The sequence below is a fragment of the Macrobrachium nipponense genome, chromosome 42 (assembly GCF_015104395.2).
Source record: "Macrobrachium nipponense isolate FS-2020 chromosome 42, ASM1510439v2, whole genome shotgun sequence".
NCBI lineage: Eukaryota > Metazoa > Arthropoda > Malacostraca > Decapoda > Palaemonidae > Macrobrachium > Macrobrachium nipponense.
This window is the reverse complement of record NC_061103.1, coordinates 19,651,995-19,669,494: the sequence shown is the minus strand read 5'-3', so window position 1 is coordinate 19,669,494 and position 17,500 is coordinate 19,651,995. Positions and strand designations below refer to the sequence as shown.

The window sequence follows — 17,500 nt, the reverse complement described above, 5'->3', positions numbered from 1 at the left end:
GCTTACCTCCTCCGAAGGGAGGTTGAAATCCTGGAAGATAATGTGAAGGTCAAGTGGCCTCTTTCCCCACCAGGGTTCGTTCCACCCAATCAGAATTTTGTCCGTCACACCCAGTTCAACACCCTGTGGGTTAGAGACGAATTAGAGCAGTGTGGATACTGCAGTTTCAAGAGGAATTAGGGCACTGGGTACAGCAGTTACAAGAGGAATTAGGGCACTGGGTACTGCAGTTACAAGAGGAATTAGGGCACTGGGTACTGCAGTTACAAGAGGAATTAGGGCACTGGATACTGCAGTTTCAAGAGGAATTAGGGCACTAGATACCGCAGTTACAAGAGGAATTAGGGCACTGGATACTGCAGTTTCAAGAGGAATTAGGGCACTAGATACCGCAGTTACAAGAGGAATTAGGGCACTGGATACTGCAGTTTCAAGAGGAATTAGGCCACTGGATACTACAGTTACAAGTGAAAATTCATTCTTAAGGAGAGAAATAAGAGAGTTTATGTAGCGCAGGAATACACCTGACTTATTAGCAATGGGCACTGAATAAGCAGAAGAGTATTAAGTCCCAGTGTTTCCTCATATGAAGACGATGTTATATAATAAAAAGATAATGCAATTAATAAGGGAGCTTTCGAATCAATTCAGTTCAGTTGACAATCAAAGGCTATGAAAATTCTAGCATGAAATATATTCTACTAAGCTGCTCTAATGTCACCCAAAACCTGTATGAATTTTGGTGAACGAGGGGCTTCATTCCTTTTTAATATAAAAAACTTATTAATCAAAACTACATACTTTTAAGCTATCTCCCTTTCAACGATATGTGTCTACTTAATAATGACAACAACATACTTTTATGTTATCTCTCTTTAAACAGTCAGTATCTACTCATTAATAAAATCAACATACTTTACCTCGCTTTCAACAAACTGTACCTACTCATTAATAGAAACAATATACTTTTAAGTTTTCTTCCTTTTAAAATCAGCACTTCTCATTGATAAAAACATACTTTTAACTCAACTCCCTATCATCAAACATTATCTACTCTTTAATAAGAACAACATATTTTAACTCCTTTTCAACAAACAGTATCTACTCATCAATCAAAACAGCGTACTTTTAAGTTATCTCCCTTTCAACAATCAGTACTTGCTCATTAATAAAATCAATTTACTTTTATCTGAACACCTTTCAACAATCAGTATCTATTCATTGATAAAAAAACAACATACTGTTAAATTTCAACAATCAGCACCTACACAGTAATAAAAACTTACTTTTATCTCCCTTTCAAAAAATACCGTATCCATTTCATTTCCCGAACGCTCAGATCCACTAAGCCACTTACATTTAAAGTATCCAGGTACTCCGAAGGAAGAGCCGGCTCGAACATGCTCCTGTGTCTCTCTTTGAGGTGACCGACGGACGTCGTGATGACGACGTAATCGGCTAGGTAAGCCTCCCTGGCTGACGTCACCAACAAGACGCTTCCCTCTGCGTCGTCTAAATCCCAGAAGACCTTGCACACGGGCGAAGACGTCTTGATTTGGGATGCGGGGATTTCTTGCTGAGAAGGTTAGTATATTAGAGCTTAGTTGTATAATTTACTTATATGGTGTTTTCAGTCCTTTGAGAGGCATACTATAAGATAAGGAGGCTATAGATTCATAGATAGAAAGATAAATAGATAGGTATACTTAAGGTGAACAGTAAAATTATTGCTTTTTGTGATTAGTGAAGGATAGTTACTACAATTGCATTTATTCTCTGTGGAATAAAGCAGACATATTCATACCACGAGGAATGTGATTTGTTACTTTGTTTAGAATAAGAGACATTTTCATACCACAATGCATGTGATTTTTTACTTAGAATAAGAAAAAAATATTATCATCAGTTGATCTACTACAAAACTTTAAATGTTATTAACTACATTTTACATTTGTAAGATGTGGTTTTAGCAGTCTGAAAATAAACGGCATCTTACCATTTATTTTTTTATTTTTAATATGGATGAAAGTGTTCCTTACTTACCCTGAGGGCCTGGATGAAAATGTCTTACTAATCCTGAGGTAGTGGATGAAAGTGTGTCTTACTTACCATAAGGTAGTGGATGAAAATGTGTCTTACTTACCATGAGGTAGTGGATGAAAATGTGTCTTACTTACCATGAGGTAGTGGATGAAAATGTGTCTTACTTACCATGAGGTAGTGGATGAAAATGTGTCTTACTTACCTTGAGGTACTGGATGAAAGTGTCTTACTTATCCTGAGGTAGTGGATGAAAGTGTGTCTTACTTACCATGAAGTATTGGATGAGTGTGTCTTACTTATCCTGAGGTATTGGATGAAAGTGTCTTACCATGAGGTATTGGATGAAAATATGTCTTACTTACCATGAGGTATTGGATGAGTGTGTCTTACTTATCCTGAGGTAGTGGATGAAAATGTGTCTTACTTACCATGAGGTATTGGATGAGAGTGTGTCATACTTACCCTGAAAAGTAGTGGATGAAATTGACTCACTTACCCTGAAATAATGGATGAAAGTGTCTTACTTACCCTGAGGTACTGGATGAAAGTGTCGAAGCCTCTTCTCCAGGGCCTCAGGTCTGCCATGTCCCATTCAGTGAAATGGTCGGCATCGCGGGCGGATTTATCCATCCAGTCGTTGGTTCCAGCCTCTTTGTTCACCCACTGGAAGATTGAAAGAAGTGGATGAGTGCAGAATCTAAGCTTGCTCTTCTTTCGATATAGTAGACCTTTTATATCATAGTTCGGTTCGCTTACTGTAAAACTAAATGTTCATGGATTTCAGTTTGACTGTCGATTTTAGTTTTTAGTTTTATGAATTGTTTTTATTTGATCTTCAACTGTCAACTGAATTATGAAGAGACATCAAGAGGTAGCTGTCAGTACGTAACGTTCCCTCTCTCTCTCTCTCTCTCTCTCTCTCTCTCTCTCTCGTAGTAGCCATCTTGCTTGGTGAGACGTACCCGCGTGAAGTCAGATTAATCAACAGATATCACAAGTTTAACATACGACTAGAATTTGAGAAATATCTAGAAGTGTTCGTGAACTATCGGTGATAAGATTAGTGTGAAAAATAGTAGGGTTATAAAGCGTCTTCTAGTTAGTTATCAAGTGTAATACTATAAATCAGAACAAGATGGCAGTAAGTTCCAACTGCGGGAAGAGGTGGCGTAATTTGGCGTGTTTAGCAGATTCGCAATACGATGAGGTAGCAGGAAGGGAACTGGCATTTCTCATCTATGAAATCAGCAACAGTCCTAACCAAAAAGATACAAAAGCATTCATAGATATATTAGAAGGATATAATCCTTCAAACTGGAACAAATCTAATGAAAACATCTTGAAAATAATTGAAGAAGTTCCAAATAAAATCCAAGTGGTCAAGAGACTCATAAAGAAAATATACATAAACCAACATATTCCGACAAAGAAAATGAATAAGGTGAATCTTGTGAATATCCTAATTGATGCATTAGGAAAAAGAATGCCAAAAGCATGCAAACTGTGTAAGGTTTGGTATAGCATAGTCAATCCACAAAACCTAATCAGAAAATGTGCTGCATGCAACATTCCGACCCATCCACAGTGTGCTGAGGTAATACAAGATTTGAGAAAAGATACAAGAATTTTTTGTTCAACATGTCTATCATGGATAGACAATGTTATTAAATCAAGATTGAATGTACAAATAGTTGAGGATGAAGAAGAAGAGGAAGAGGAAGAAGAAGAAGAAAAAGAAGAAGAGGAAAACGGAAAGAGAAGTAAACAAAAATGAAATGACAGAAAAAAATAAGGAAAACAAAGAACAAGATAAAAAAGTATGGATGCAGAGATACTCATTGATACTACATATGAGGCAATAAAGCAGCATACCTACGAAGAAATAAATTACGATATGACAACAGAAAGCAAATCCCGAAGAGGCTCTACCCAGATCTATACAATGACGGGAAAGAGGAAAAAATATAGACAAGAAAGACAAAATCTGCAACCTTTTGAAAAGAGGGAATTGCAGATTTGGAGAAAGATGTTACTACAAACATCCTAAGATATGTCAAAACTATGAAATATATGGTAAATGTGCATACTTAGATGGATATGGGGATGATTGCAGAGATCTGCATCCAAAAATATGTAAAAACCTAAAACAAGGGAAAACGGATGTAAGTTCGCACAAAAAATGCAAATATATGCACCCTGTAGCCATGAATCATAATCAAATAAATAACCAACCAAGTAATAAAATCCAAAATAAGAAAGAAACAAATAAAGAGAGAAATCAAGAATATCAGGTAAAAGAGAAAAGCAAACCCCACCAATGAGATATGCAGAGGTGTCAGCAAAAAATTTCAAAGCATCAGCTCCGAAATTCTACTCAAGAGATAATAACTGTATTTATTATGCAAGAGGATATTGCAGAAACGGAGAAAATTGCAGATTCAGACACAAAATGAATAATTATGATGAAAGGAAGATCAAATATTTGGAATAAAAGTTGGATTTTTTAATGTCAGAATTTCTGGAAATGAAAAAAAGAACAACATACCAGAACAGGAAAGAGACATGAAAATCCTTATTACTACCAATATTAAATGAGGAGAAACACGCAAACCATCATAGTGATGAATGCGCAGGGTTTAGTTACGAGTAACTCAAAAAGAAAAATAGAGTACTTAGAAGAACTAACCCAAAATGAAAAGAAAATAGATATAATGAATATAAGTGAAACCTGGTATTCCCAAGAGACTGGGAATGATGATCAAATAAAAGGGTTCCAAACTTATAGATCAGATAGAAAAAATAGGAATCAAGGGGGAACCGCAATATATGGGAAAGACAAAAAACAAGGAAAAAATATATGAGAAATATACGTAATCTCAGAATGTGAGGAACTAAATAGCGGTAGGAATTTGAATCTGAAAAATTGATGAACATAGTAATATATAGACCTCCTAATACTAAAGAGTTTGACTTAATAATTGAAAAATTGGATGATATATTTAGAAATCACAAGGACTGGACTATTTCTCCTATCTGGTGACTTCAACTTTCCTTTCGTAGAATGGAAAAGAACGAATAGGAGATTGTGGTTGTACTTATACATATAAAAAAGAGAGTAATAGTAGTGCAGAAGATAAGAGGCAATTTGAAAAGCTATTAGATATGCTACTAGAATACAACATTCAACAAATAAATCACCTGCCAACAAGAAAGGAAAATACTTTAGACCTAGTATTTGTGAACGAGATGAATTATGTTAAAGAAATAATAGTTTATAATGCGAGTATTTCAGACCATAATGTCATAGAATTAACAGTTCATTCCAAAGCAAGTGAAAAATAGAGATAAGCAAGAAATGAAAAAGTGGGAAGGATATGGAAAATACAACTTCTACAGTAAAAATATAAAATGGTCAGAAATTAATGAAGAATTAAACAAAGATTGGGATATCATTTTCGTAAGTGATGACATAAGGGTAAATACGGAGATATTATATAAAATATTGGAGAAAAATAGTGGAAAAATATATACCGAAGAAGAAAAGTAAACATCATTCATGCATACCAAGAGACAGAAGGATCTTGTTCCAGAAAATCAGAAAGTGGAAAAAAGGTCTTGCAAAAGAAAAAAATGCATGGAAAGTTATAGAACTAAAAAGTAAGATAGAAAATGCAGACAAAAGATTATACAATCAAAAGAAAATGAAAAACGGGACTTGGAAGAAAAAACCCTATTAAATATCAAGCAAAAACCCAAACTATTATACTCATATGCGAAGAAGATGAATAAAAGAAGAATAGAAATAGGCCCTCTGAGAATTGAAGGGAGATTAACGAATGAAAAAAAAGGAAATTTGCAACATACTGGCAGAACGATATAAGAGAGAATTCACCCCTAGAATAGATAATGAAGATAATGATATAGAAGTAAGGGAAGAAAATAGTGAATATTTAGCTGACATAGAAATTAATGAAGCTGATATTGTGCAGGCAATTAATGAAATTAAAAATGGAGCTGCTGCAGGGCCGGATGGAGTACATGCTATTTTGTTAAAGAAAGTAGTTCATTCTATCGCAAAGCCACTTGCAATATTATTAAGACAAAGTGTAGATACAGGCAAGATTTATGATGAGCACAAATTAGCATATATCACCCCTACTTTCAAAAGTGGATCAAGACTAGAGGCAAGTAATTATAGGCCTGTGAGTCTAACATCACATATTATGAAAGTGTATGAAAGGGTAATGAAGAAAAATATTATGAAACATTTAATAAAAAATAATTTGTTTAATATAGGGAACAACAACCCGGTTTCGTACCCGGAAAAAGTACACAAACCCAACTGTTAGTCCACCGTGAGAACATATTCAAAAATATGAAAAGCGGAAATGAAACAGATGTGGTTTATTTAGACTTTGCAAAGCTTTTGACAAAGTAGACCATAATATATTAGCAAAGAAAATTAGAAAACACAATATCGTAGATAAAGTAGGAAGATGGTTAAAAGAATTTTTACACAACAGAAAACAGATAGTTATTGCAAACGACGAGAAATCGGATGAAACCAAGGTAATATCCGGTGTGCCACAAGGTACGGTGCTAGCTGCAATATTGTTTGTTATTATGATTGAAGACATAGACAGTAATGTTAAGGATTCGGTAGTGAGTAGTTTCGCTGATGACACAAGAATAAGTAGAGAAATTACTTGTGATGAAGATAGGAACGCTCTACAAAGAGACCTTAACAAAGTATATGATTGGGCAGAGGTAAATATGGATGGTATTTAACTCTGATAAATTTGAATCAATAAATTATGGAGACAGAGAAGGAAAGCTATATGCATATAGGGGACCTAATAATGAGACAATCACAAATAAGGAAGCAGTTAAAGACCTTGGTGTGATGATGAATAGGAACATGTTATGCAATGATCAAATAGCAACTCTGTTGGCAAAATGTAAAGCAAAAATGGGAATGTTGTTACGGCACTTCAAAACAAGAAAAGCTGAACACATGATTATGCTTTATAAAACATATGTTCGTAGTCCACTTGAATATTGCAATATGATATGGTACCCACACTATCAAAAGGATATTGCACAAATAAAGAGTGTACAAAGGTCCTTTACAGCTAGAATAGAAGAAGTTAAAGACCTTGACTACTGGGAAAGACTACAATTCTTAAAAATTATATAAGTCTAGAAAGGAGAAGAGAAGAACGACTACATGATAATTCAGGCATGGAAACAGATAGAAGGAATAGCAGAAAATATCATGGAACTAAAAATATCAGAAAGAGCAAGCAGAGGTAGATTAATAGTGCCCAAAACTATACCAGGAAAAATAAGGAAAGCACACAGAACATTAATCCACTACGCACCAGCATCGATAATGCAGCGTCTATTCAATGCGTTGCCAGCTCATCTGAGGAATATATCAGGAGTGAGCGTAGATGTGTTTAAGAATAAGCTCGACAAATATCTAAACTGCATCCCAGACCATCCAAGATTGGAAGATGCAAAATATACCGGAAGATGTACTAGCAACTCTCTGGTAGACATTAGAGGTGCCTCACACTGAGGGACCTGGGGCAACCCGAACAAGATGTAAGGTAAGGTAAGGTAAGGTCTCTCTCTCTCTCTCTCTCTCTCAATTTACATCCTAATACTCTCCATATTCTTTGGAAGCTTGAATTTCAAGTCAATAGACCCTGTGGGCTTATTCCTTATGAATAGGGTTCATCATCTGAATAACAATAATAATAACTGCATTCACTCATATAACCTTGGTCAACTGGTATCAGCAACGCCCCCGTCTCACAAGGAATAGTCCTACGTTCAATCCGTGGGCGTAAGGAAACGACAAAGGAATCAGATATGCCTTCTGTCACCCTAAGATGTCGCTTAGAACCTGATAGTTGGTTGCAGACTGTGGTCAGTTGCTACCAGGGCAGAGAGAGGCATAGTGCAAATAGTATTGTTCAAAACTACTCGCTGACTATTTCCGTATATTCTTCAATCTTTCTATATCCCGATAAATATGCCCTTTCTCATATTAAGACATTATAAGCGCGTCTGAATCTGTATATTCGATTCTTAACATATGTTAATGAATAAGATATATACATGATATATATATATATATGTGTGTGTGTAAATAAATACGTATATGCATGTGTGTATGTGTGAATCAGTTCTTGTTTATAATAAAAAGAAAATATGTTTAATAATATATGTTGAGAATCGTACAGACACAGATTTAGACAAACTTATTATGACTTAATGTACGAAGAGTCATATTATCCACATATCTAGATACAGAAAGACAGGAGAACGGAAAGAAACAAAGAATTACAAAGAGATAAAAGTCAATGAATACAGGAGGAGAATCAAGACAAAACAACTGAAACCTCTACATAACTAGTCATCACTCTCTCTCTCTCTCTCTCAACCGACAACCTTAAAGCGATGCATTCTGAGGCGTATGTGTGTGTGTGTGTGTGTGTGGTGTGTGTGTGTGTGTATTCCATCATGGAGAGAGCCATCTTCCCGATCTCCCTTGGCAACACTGAGGCTGAACAGGTATTCCATCTTGTACAAACAAACACACACACACATACAAACACAAACACTCGCAAACAAACACATAAACCAACAAGAACACGAGCATCCCGGCTTAACAAGGCTCGTGTGGCCGTATTTTGTTTACATTGAATGTTTGCCTACTCGAGAGAGTTCACAAATATTTGTTTTGCTTGAGGTGGATTGTTGTGGGTTTCTGCGGTTTTTATGGAGACTTCTTCTTCTTTTTAGAGCCCGGTTGTGGGTCGAGAGAGAGAGAGAGAGAGAGAGAGAGAGAGAGAGAGAGAGAGACTGTATGGTAAATTCCAGAAATAATGATTCTAAGTAACAATGTAATAAGTTGAATAGTATAAATATACTATGTGTATATATATACATATATTAATTCATTTATATATGTGTGTGTGTGTGTGTATGCCAATAAAGACAAAATCCCCACGAAGGCCCACGAAGGAAAGTGAAACAATGGAGTACCGCTGAGAGGCCTTTCGACTTCATGTCCTTTTAAGTAAAGGACGAGAAGTCGAAATGCCTTGCAGTGGGACTCCATTCTTTCTCTTTCCTTCGTGGATTTTGTCTCTATTTATAAATTAATCACGTTCCATATTTTCGTCATTGAGTTATACGTGTATATATGTGTGTGTGTGCTTAAAATATCACTGTAGATGCACGTGACTTCATAAATAAGCGAATCCCACAGGAAAATGATAGTCAGAAATCCAAGCGCTTTCGTCTTTACTCAGACATTGTCAATGTCTGAGTAAAGACGAAAGCGCTTTGATTTCTGACCATCATTTTCCTGTGGGATTCGCTTATTATATGTGTGTGTGTGTGTCTGAGTGTGCGTAAATCATCATGAAGGTCACGGCTACTCTTCCTTTCCACAAAGAGATGAGCGGTCGAAGGCACAAGTAAATTCACCAAGAGTTCCAACCTCACGCAGGTGAACGCCACCGAACTCACGCTCCGCGTTTGACGAATCTGGATGACTTCATCGAGGCAGACAAAACACAAACGACGCTCTCTCGTGCGCTCTCACCTGAGGAGCCGAGGCCCGTTGAACTTTTCGCCCATGAAGGAAACGAGATTCTCTCAGTAGTGAAACAGGAGATTCTCTCGGTAGTGAAACAGGAGATTCTCTCGGTAGTGAAACAGGATATTCTCTCGGTAGTGAAACAGGAGATTCTCTCGGTAGTGAAACTGGAGATTCTCTCGGTAGTGCAACAGGAGATTCTCTCGGTAGTGAAACAGGAGATTCTCTCGGTAGATCTCGTCATATTTGAATTATTGTTTGTGTGAGGCGGTTTCGTTCGAGAGGATGACGATGGGGGCAGTTTTCGGCTTCGTTAATGAAACCTTTCGCGTTGTTATTTGTAGCTGATGATGGAATGAATAGCATTTAAGAATTTTAATGCGAGAGAATTCTTATTTATTTAAATTATTTTGATTCCATATTGCTGACCCCCTGTAGGGGGGAGGGTGACGTCATTGGACATAACGGGTTGCACTGTAGGCATTACTAAAGATTCTTTGCAGAGTCCCTTATGGCCCTAGCTGAAACCACTTTCATTCCTTTTACTTTACCTCCATTCATATTATCTGTCTTCCATCTTGCTATCCAACGTCCCCCAACAATTATTTCATAGTGCAATTGTGAAGTTTTCCTCCTGTTACCTCTTTCAAATATTTTTACTGCAAATTTCCTTCCCAGCGTAGAATGACCTCATAGGTCCCAGTGCTTGGCCTTTGGCCTAAACTCTATATTCCATACCATTCCATACTGCGCCCATTTTAAGATTCTAACTTTAGGCGTTTAAAATGATACACTGATATTTCCATTTTGCACTTTGTTGCATTTCATCACTGGCACGACACAAAATATATATTACACCTGAGTGCTGAATGTCTAACTCTCTCTCTCTCTCTCTCTCTCTCTCTCTCTCTCGTCCATAATGCGAGAAAGCTGCTTATTGTGAGCAAGGACGGCTCACGTCTAAATCCTAAGACCTATGAAATGTCAGGAAAAAATGTAAATAAAAAAAAGGCTTTAGGCCTGTGATGCTCCAGCCCTTCAAAGGCGCCGAATGTATAGTTGCCAGCGTTTAATTTCCCATTCTCTGGCGTCTGTGTGTCCACAAACATTCTGCCATGTTATTCAGTAGTTGTTTCAATACATCGGATTTTAGATTATATTTTTCTGATTATGAAGGCACATGCTTCTGTTATTTCTTCATCTTTTGACTAATCTGTTGAGTTATCTAATCACCTTCATCGTATTTATTTTGAATATATCTTAGGTACATGTTTTTTTTCAAATTATCAAATTTTAAATTAATATAATTATTTACTGACAGACAGACGACGAACACTGTAGAATACTAAAAAAAATGTGTAAGGATGACATATATCAGCGAATAATTTCCCGTATCTCACTTTCGTGCAAACGGTAATCAAACGCTTTATATACGTCTATTTAGAGAAAAGTGTTGTATTTTCATACCCTTTCTCGAAAGTTTGCAGCATCAGAATTCACACAACACAAACGACCTAGTGGTCCCAGATACTCGTAATTTGCTACCTCATATTTTATTCTCTCATTTTTCTCTGTTTCTTTCCATTACTTGTAGACTGGTTTGTAAGCCGGGCAGTGGTTCTGCTCTATTTACCACAACCTTAAAACATAGTCTAATTTCGGAGGTCGAAAAGGGGTAGATTTGTTGTAGTGGTGGTAGCAGTAGTCGGCATTTGCCTTTGAAACGGCTCCATAATCTGGAGGTTGAAAAAGAGTAGATTTGTTGTCGTGGTGGTAGCAGTAGTCGGCATTTGCCTTTGAAACGGCTCCATAATCCGTTTTCTATAGGCTTGCTTTTCAGAATGTGCAGGCTTGCGAAGCGAGTTGTTATGGTGATGCGTTGTGGAAATCGGGGAGAGAGCGCGAAATATCAGCGGTGTAGCGAGCGATGAGCAGATTAAAGGGAAGAGAAACGAAAAAATCCGCTGCCTGACATTTGGCCGCGTCAGTCAACTACGGCCGTGGAAAAGTTTCAAGCTGAGATGCTTTATTCAGTTTAGTATGTAGTGCTTCACTGCCTATTTACGATGCTTAGGCATTAATATAACTTAACACAGAGTGCATATCTTTATCCTTACATTCATGGCTAGTGGGCAATCCTTTAATAACGATAGCAATTATTACAATGACCCTGAGTACCGAATAATTCCTCCTTTTGGCGAACTGCCGTGTCCCGTTTTTTTTAAAGGTTTTTGAGTTTTCCAGCCAAATTGTCTCATTTTTTTTATATTTTATTACACATTAAAATTTCAGCTGTCTGTATTGTCACATTTTCCAAACAAATTTCCCAGGAGATGAGATAATTAGAACGTCTGAATAATATAAAAAACATCTTTGAAGCCTATTTTCTCAGAATGAGGGAAAAAAGGGTTTACGACAATTCGTCAAACTAGGGACGTATTAACCATTACAATGAAAAGCTATCGAAAACCAAAATGTAACGAAACTAGCTTGAGAGTCAAGTACGATCTCATGTGACATTTGAAATAGTTACTTTTAATGAAACTTTCTTTATAAATAGAACTAGAACTCGACATTCTAAGCAGCAAACGGAATAACAAAGAAAGGTGACGAAGAGCCGGAGTAAGTCTGTTGAAAAAGATTGATATAGAAAAGGAGTCTGATTTTGAAATGTTTGCAGAGTTCATGCTTCTAACTCCCCTTTCATGAACCGTCATTTCCATAAACTCGAATTCCATTGACAGTAATGATTAAGAGAGTAAGTGAGTAAGGACGTTCATTAAGAAAGGAATGGCTATCCTTTCCTGTGTTTGACTTACGAAATCGTTTTGCTTTGATCAGCAGATCAGGCAGCGCTGAAGTTGGGACATACACAGTATCTGAAGGAGGACTCCAAAAAGCTGTAGAGCCTTGACGCTATTTCAAAGATAATTAGAAAATCATAACTGATCTGCAATCATCCACCATAAAAATTAATATCAGCTGATATTAAGTGATCGCGTGAATAATAATAATAATAATAATAATAATAATAATAATAATAATAATAATAATAATAATAATAATAATAAGTATCAAGACCTGAAGATAGAAATAAGAAGGATATGGGATATGCCAGTGGAAGTTGTACTCATAATCAGAGGAACACTAGGCACGATCCCAAGATCTCTGAAAAGGAACCTGGAAAGATTAGATGCCGAAGTAGCTCTAGGACTCATGCAGAAGAGCGTGCTACTAGAAATAGCGCACATAGTAAGAAAAGTGACGGACTCCTAAGGAAGCAGGATGCAACCCGGAACCCCACACTTTAAAAACCACTCAGTGAATAGGATGACTGATAAAAAAATAATAAAAATATAATATTTAAAAAAATACCTCTTAAAAAAGTCATTGCATGTATTATCTCGTCTGACCTAACTGTTCTTTTTATATATATATATATATATATATATATATATATATATATATATATATATATATATATATATATATATTTCACTTTCAAACATTTTTACCTCCTTCAGTGCCTTCTTCAGGCCCTCCCCCCTCCCCCAACCCTCTTCAGAATCTCTATCGTATCCAAAGACAAGTCAAGTTCCTTTCATACCTGACAAAGAATAGATCACCATAATGATATGTAACGGTAATGTTAATATTTCATGTCCTTACCATATGCAGGTAATGAAGCCAAGCCTCTTTTTCACTTGGAGCTGCGAAATATCGTACAGGGAACCTGTGAGATAAAGATAAAAATAAATTTTTATTATAATCTTAGTTGTCAAAATGTATCTCCTTATAACCATAACCCGTGTAAGTTAAAAAAAAATACCTATAGCCATTATGAGAAAATTGCGACCAAATCGTGGTAAGGTTGTTTATAAAGTCAAGGATAATAAGAAATGCAAATATACTGATAAAATCTTCTATGGGTAACTACAGAAAAATATTTACATTTAAATACATAGATTATTTGTAAAAAGTACAAGATAAGATTTTTTTGTTAAATTCTAGTAAATTATAGTCAACTTGGATAAAACTGAATGTAATTTTGTTAAAATTGTAAAATATTGTATATTTTCACTAATAAAAGATAAAAAAAAAACATCGTGATGGCCCTTGAAAAAACGGTATGGCCTCGTAGCCTTACTTGTCTAAGAAGCAGCGTCCGTATCCTGTGCTGTGATACGGAACAAGTGCCGGGTCCACATCGCACTCCTCCATGAGGGAAGCAGCGACGTCGAAGCCGCTCGGGTCAGCGTTTCGGCCATTGGATGTCTTCGCCCTCCAGTCTTCTCCGCGGGAGGCGGCGCGAGAATCCAGGAGGGGTAAGAGATGGGAATATTAGCACGAGACAGGAGCCGTTCTAAAAGCTCTCCTCCTCCTCTACTACTACTAATGCTAAGAGATGGGAATATTAGCACGAGACAAGAGCCGTTCTAAAGGCTCCTCTACCCTACTACTACTACTAATACTACTCCAATCTCTGCGATATGTGCAAGATACCCAGTGTATTTTAGTTTTACGCGTTACTGTTATATTACGACGATTCTAGGCAAATTTTCGTACTTACTACATTTAAGGCGTGGGATTGTTCTTGTGTATATTTAAAAGAATTTAGATACTTTGAATAACTGTTCATAACATTTTCATATATCTGTGCGTCATATCATAACTTCCATACACATCACGCGCGAAAGTGTAAAATGAAAAATTATACAAATATCCATATATATATATATATATATATATATATATATATATATATATATATATATATATATATATATATATATATATATATATATATATATATATATATATATATATATGTATATTCATATACATATACATATATATATATATATATACAAATATTTATGCATATATCTATATATAAAGAGAGTGTGTTCATATATATATATATATATATATATATATATATATATATATATAAATATATTTGTACATATCTATAAAGAGAGTTTGTAGAGGGGAGAGAGAGAGAGAGAGTTAGAGCAGAGATGCACACAGTGATTGTACGTGGGAAGCTGAAAGGTGTAAAGCTATTATTGTCAGGAAGACTCTGGGGACGGTTAGAACAATGCATATGTAATAGTCCCGTGTTTGCATAGGTAAGACTGGGTGTGACCACAGATGAAGCTGTTATGGCGAATGAATAATTATAGTAGTTGAACTAGAAAGAATGAGAGTAAAAGATTTTTGGGGGGAGAATTGTGTAGTTTCTAAGTTGCAAATATATTATTTGCAAAATAATGACGTATACATACGCATTTTTTGCAAACAGGAAAAAAATGGAAATTTAAGTTTTGTTAAATGACGGTTGATAGAATGCTACGATGAAGAGAACCTGATGGTATTTTAGCTCTAAATGTAAATATCATAAGTTTTCGGAATAAAGAAAACAGAAGAACAAATAAGGTGTTACTGAAAGATAAATGGGATAAGATCAAAGACACGGAAATGTAGGGAGTTTCTAAGGCATATTAAAAAAAGTGTAACTTAGTTTAACCAGACCGTTGAGAAGATGAACAGCTCTCCTAGGGCTGGCCCGAAGGATTAGATATTTTTACGTGGCTAGGAACCAATTGGTTACCTAGCAGCAACGGGACCTACAGCTTATTGTGGGATCCGAACCACATTATATCAAGAAATTAACTTCTAACCACCAGAAAAAAATTTGTCTGACTCCACGTTGGCAGAGCTGGGAATCGAACTCGTTACTACCGAATCGGTAAGAGTAAGCATGGTATGTTTTTCGTCATAGGAGGATAGGAAGGAGTAAAAAAAACAAGGAAATTCGAGTTCAGTGACAAGAAGAAAATGTTTGAGCTACAGTTACATGTCAGAGGAGATCATCTCCGAGTATACAGGAGCAAGCTTAGGGTAAAACCAGACATTGTTCTACAGAGAAGTCAATACAGAGAAAAGGGTTACAGGGAAAGTGGCTCTCAGAATCAAGCATAAGAATGGAAATATGCTGTCTGAAGTGAACGCAGTCCAGGATCGATAAAGGGAGAGTTTTTGGGATTTGTTGAATGTGAAAGGTGCAAAGAGATGGAGTTATATGACGAATTAGGGAATGAGTTAGGTGTAAAATTGAGAATATTTTGGCGGTGATCGTTGAGGACGTAAGGAAGGACATAAAAAATTGAAGAATGAAAAACACCATGAGTTAATGAGACTCCAAGTGGTACAATGAGGCACAGTGGTGAAACATGGACTAGGTGGCTGACCAGGTTTTTGTAAGGTATCTGTCTGGTTGTAGGAATGTTACATATAAATGAATGAAAGGTAACGGAGGATACTGTAAGAATTATAGGGATATCATCATTGGTCGTGACAAAGAATTTTTTTTTTACAAAATTACTTATACAGTTTCATTTGGTCTAATTCAAAGGCACAATAGCTACTCTTCCTATTTCACTGACTTTAGATGCTGTGATATTCTGAAGACATTGAGTGGAATATTGAGACAAATCTGATGCTTCCATGACGATGAAATTGATGGAAACATGAGTTAGACGTCGGAAAATTCATTATTCTCACATTATGTTCTGAGTATTGATACACCGGGATAGAATATGTTTTCATAAATCTGATCCCTCTTTCTGTCATTGTAATTTTAACATCCACAATGCCCTCTTAACTCCTGAAAAAATAACCAACAAATTCTACACACACACACACACACACACACACACACACACACACACACACACATATATATATAATATATATATATATACTATATTATTAAGATATATATACGTATATTATATATACATATATATTTATATTATATATATAATATTATATATATATGATATAGATATATATATAATATCTATATATATTATATATTATATATTATATATAAGATATTCAATACGTAGCTTTCTCTCTCTAAGATAATATCTATCTATCTTTCTCTATATATCTATATATATTATCCGTTATATCTCCGTCTCATTCATCTCTATCCTTTTTCTCTCCCCTATCTATATCTCTAACTCTTATATCATCTCTCTCTATCTATATAATTATATATAGATATATATATATATATATATATATATAATATAAGATTAATATATATTATTATATATAACGTCATATAAGATATATATATATATATATATATATATATAGTTATATATATATATATATATAATATATATATATAAGATATTATATAGTATATTAGTTTTAATTATATATATATATATATACATATCATATCATATCATATCATATCATATATACGTATGTGTTGTCTTGTAAACCCCACTCTCTCTCTCTTGACCGAGACGAAGCGCAAAACACCGAAACAACTAGAGCAATGCAACCTTCTTCGACTTAACCATCACGTAATATCCCCCCCATTGACGACGATCCTCAGAGCAACGTCACACACTGTCTTTTGTCACGACCTCTTTGTATGGAGAAGAAGAACATCATCGTCATTATCATCATCATCATGATAGCTTCCGGTGTGTTACGCTGCGGTTCCCATGGCGACAGAGACGGGGGCAGAGGCATCGCATCAGCGCCAGCGTCGCTGGTTCGTTGTCGACGTCGTCAGTAGAAGGACAACATAAAGGAGAACTCCGCACGGGTAATGGATGACAGTCCCTCTCCTCCCTCCCACGCCTCCCACCCCTCTCTCACCTCCCAACCCCCCCCCCCCCCATCCTCCGTACTACTCCCCCGCCCCCACCATCGTCTTCTCTGGTGAGTCATCTCGCCACGTTACAAATCTTGGACGACGCTTCGTTGAGTTATTTTGTTATTACGTTGACATAAAGTTACGGCATCAAAAGA

General features: G+C 35.9%; 1 protein-coding gene across 1 annotated transcript in view; it reads right to left on the bottom strand.

Annotated features, from left to right (window-relative positions):
• Positions 1 to 17,500, bottom strand: part of LOC135213414 (spermine oxidase-like) — a 25,987-nt gene that overhangs the window by 1,005 nt on the left and 7,482 nt on the right. Inside the window, exons 5-9 of the mRNA XM_064247379.1 lie at positions 13,806 to 13,947; positions 13,328 to 13,391; positions 2,572 to 2,706; positions 1,358 to 1,576; positions 7 to 123 (exon numbers count right to left, since the gene is read on the bottom strand). Coding sequence (XP_064103449.1) covers positions 7 to 123; positions 1,358 to 1,576; positions 2,572 to 2,706; positions 13,328 to 13,391; positions 13,806 to 13,947 — 677 coding nt within the window. The remainder of the gene's footprint in view (positions 1 to 6; positions 124 to 1,357; positions 1,577 to 2,571; positions 2,707 to 13,327; positions 13,392 to 13,805; positions 13,948 to 17,500) is intronic.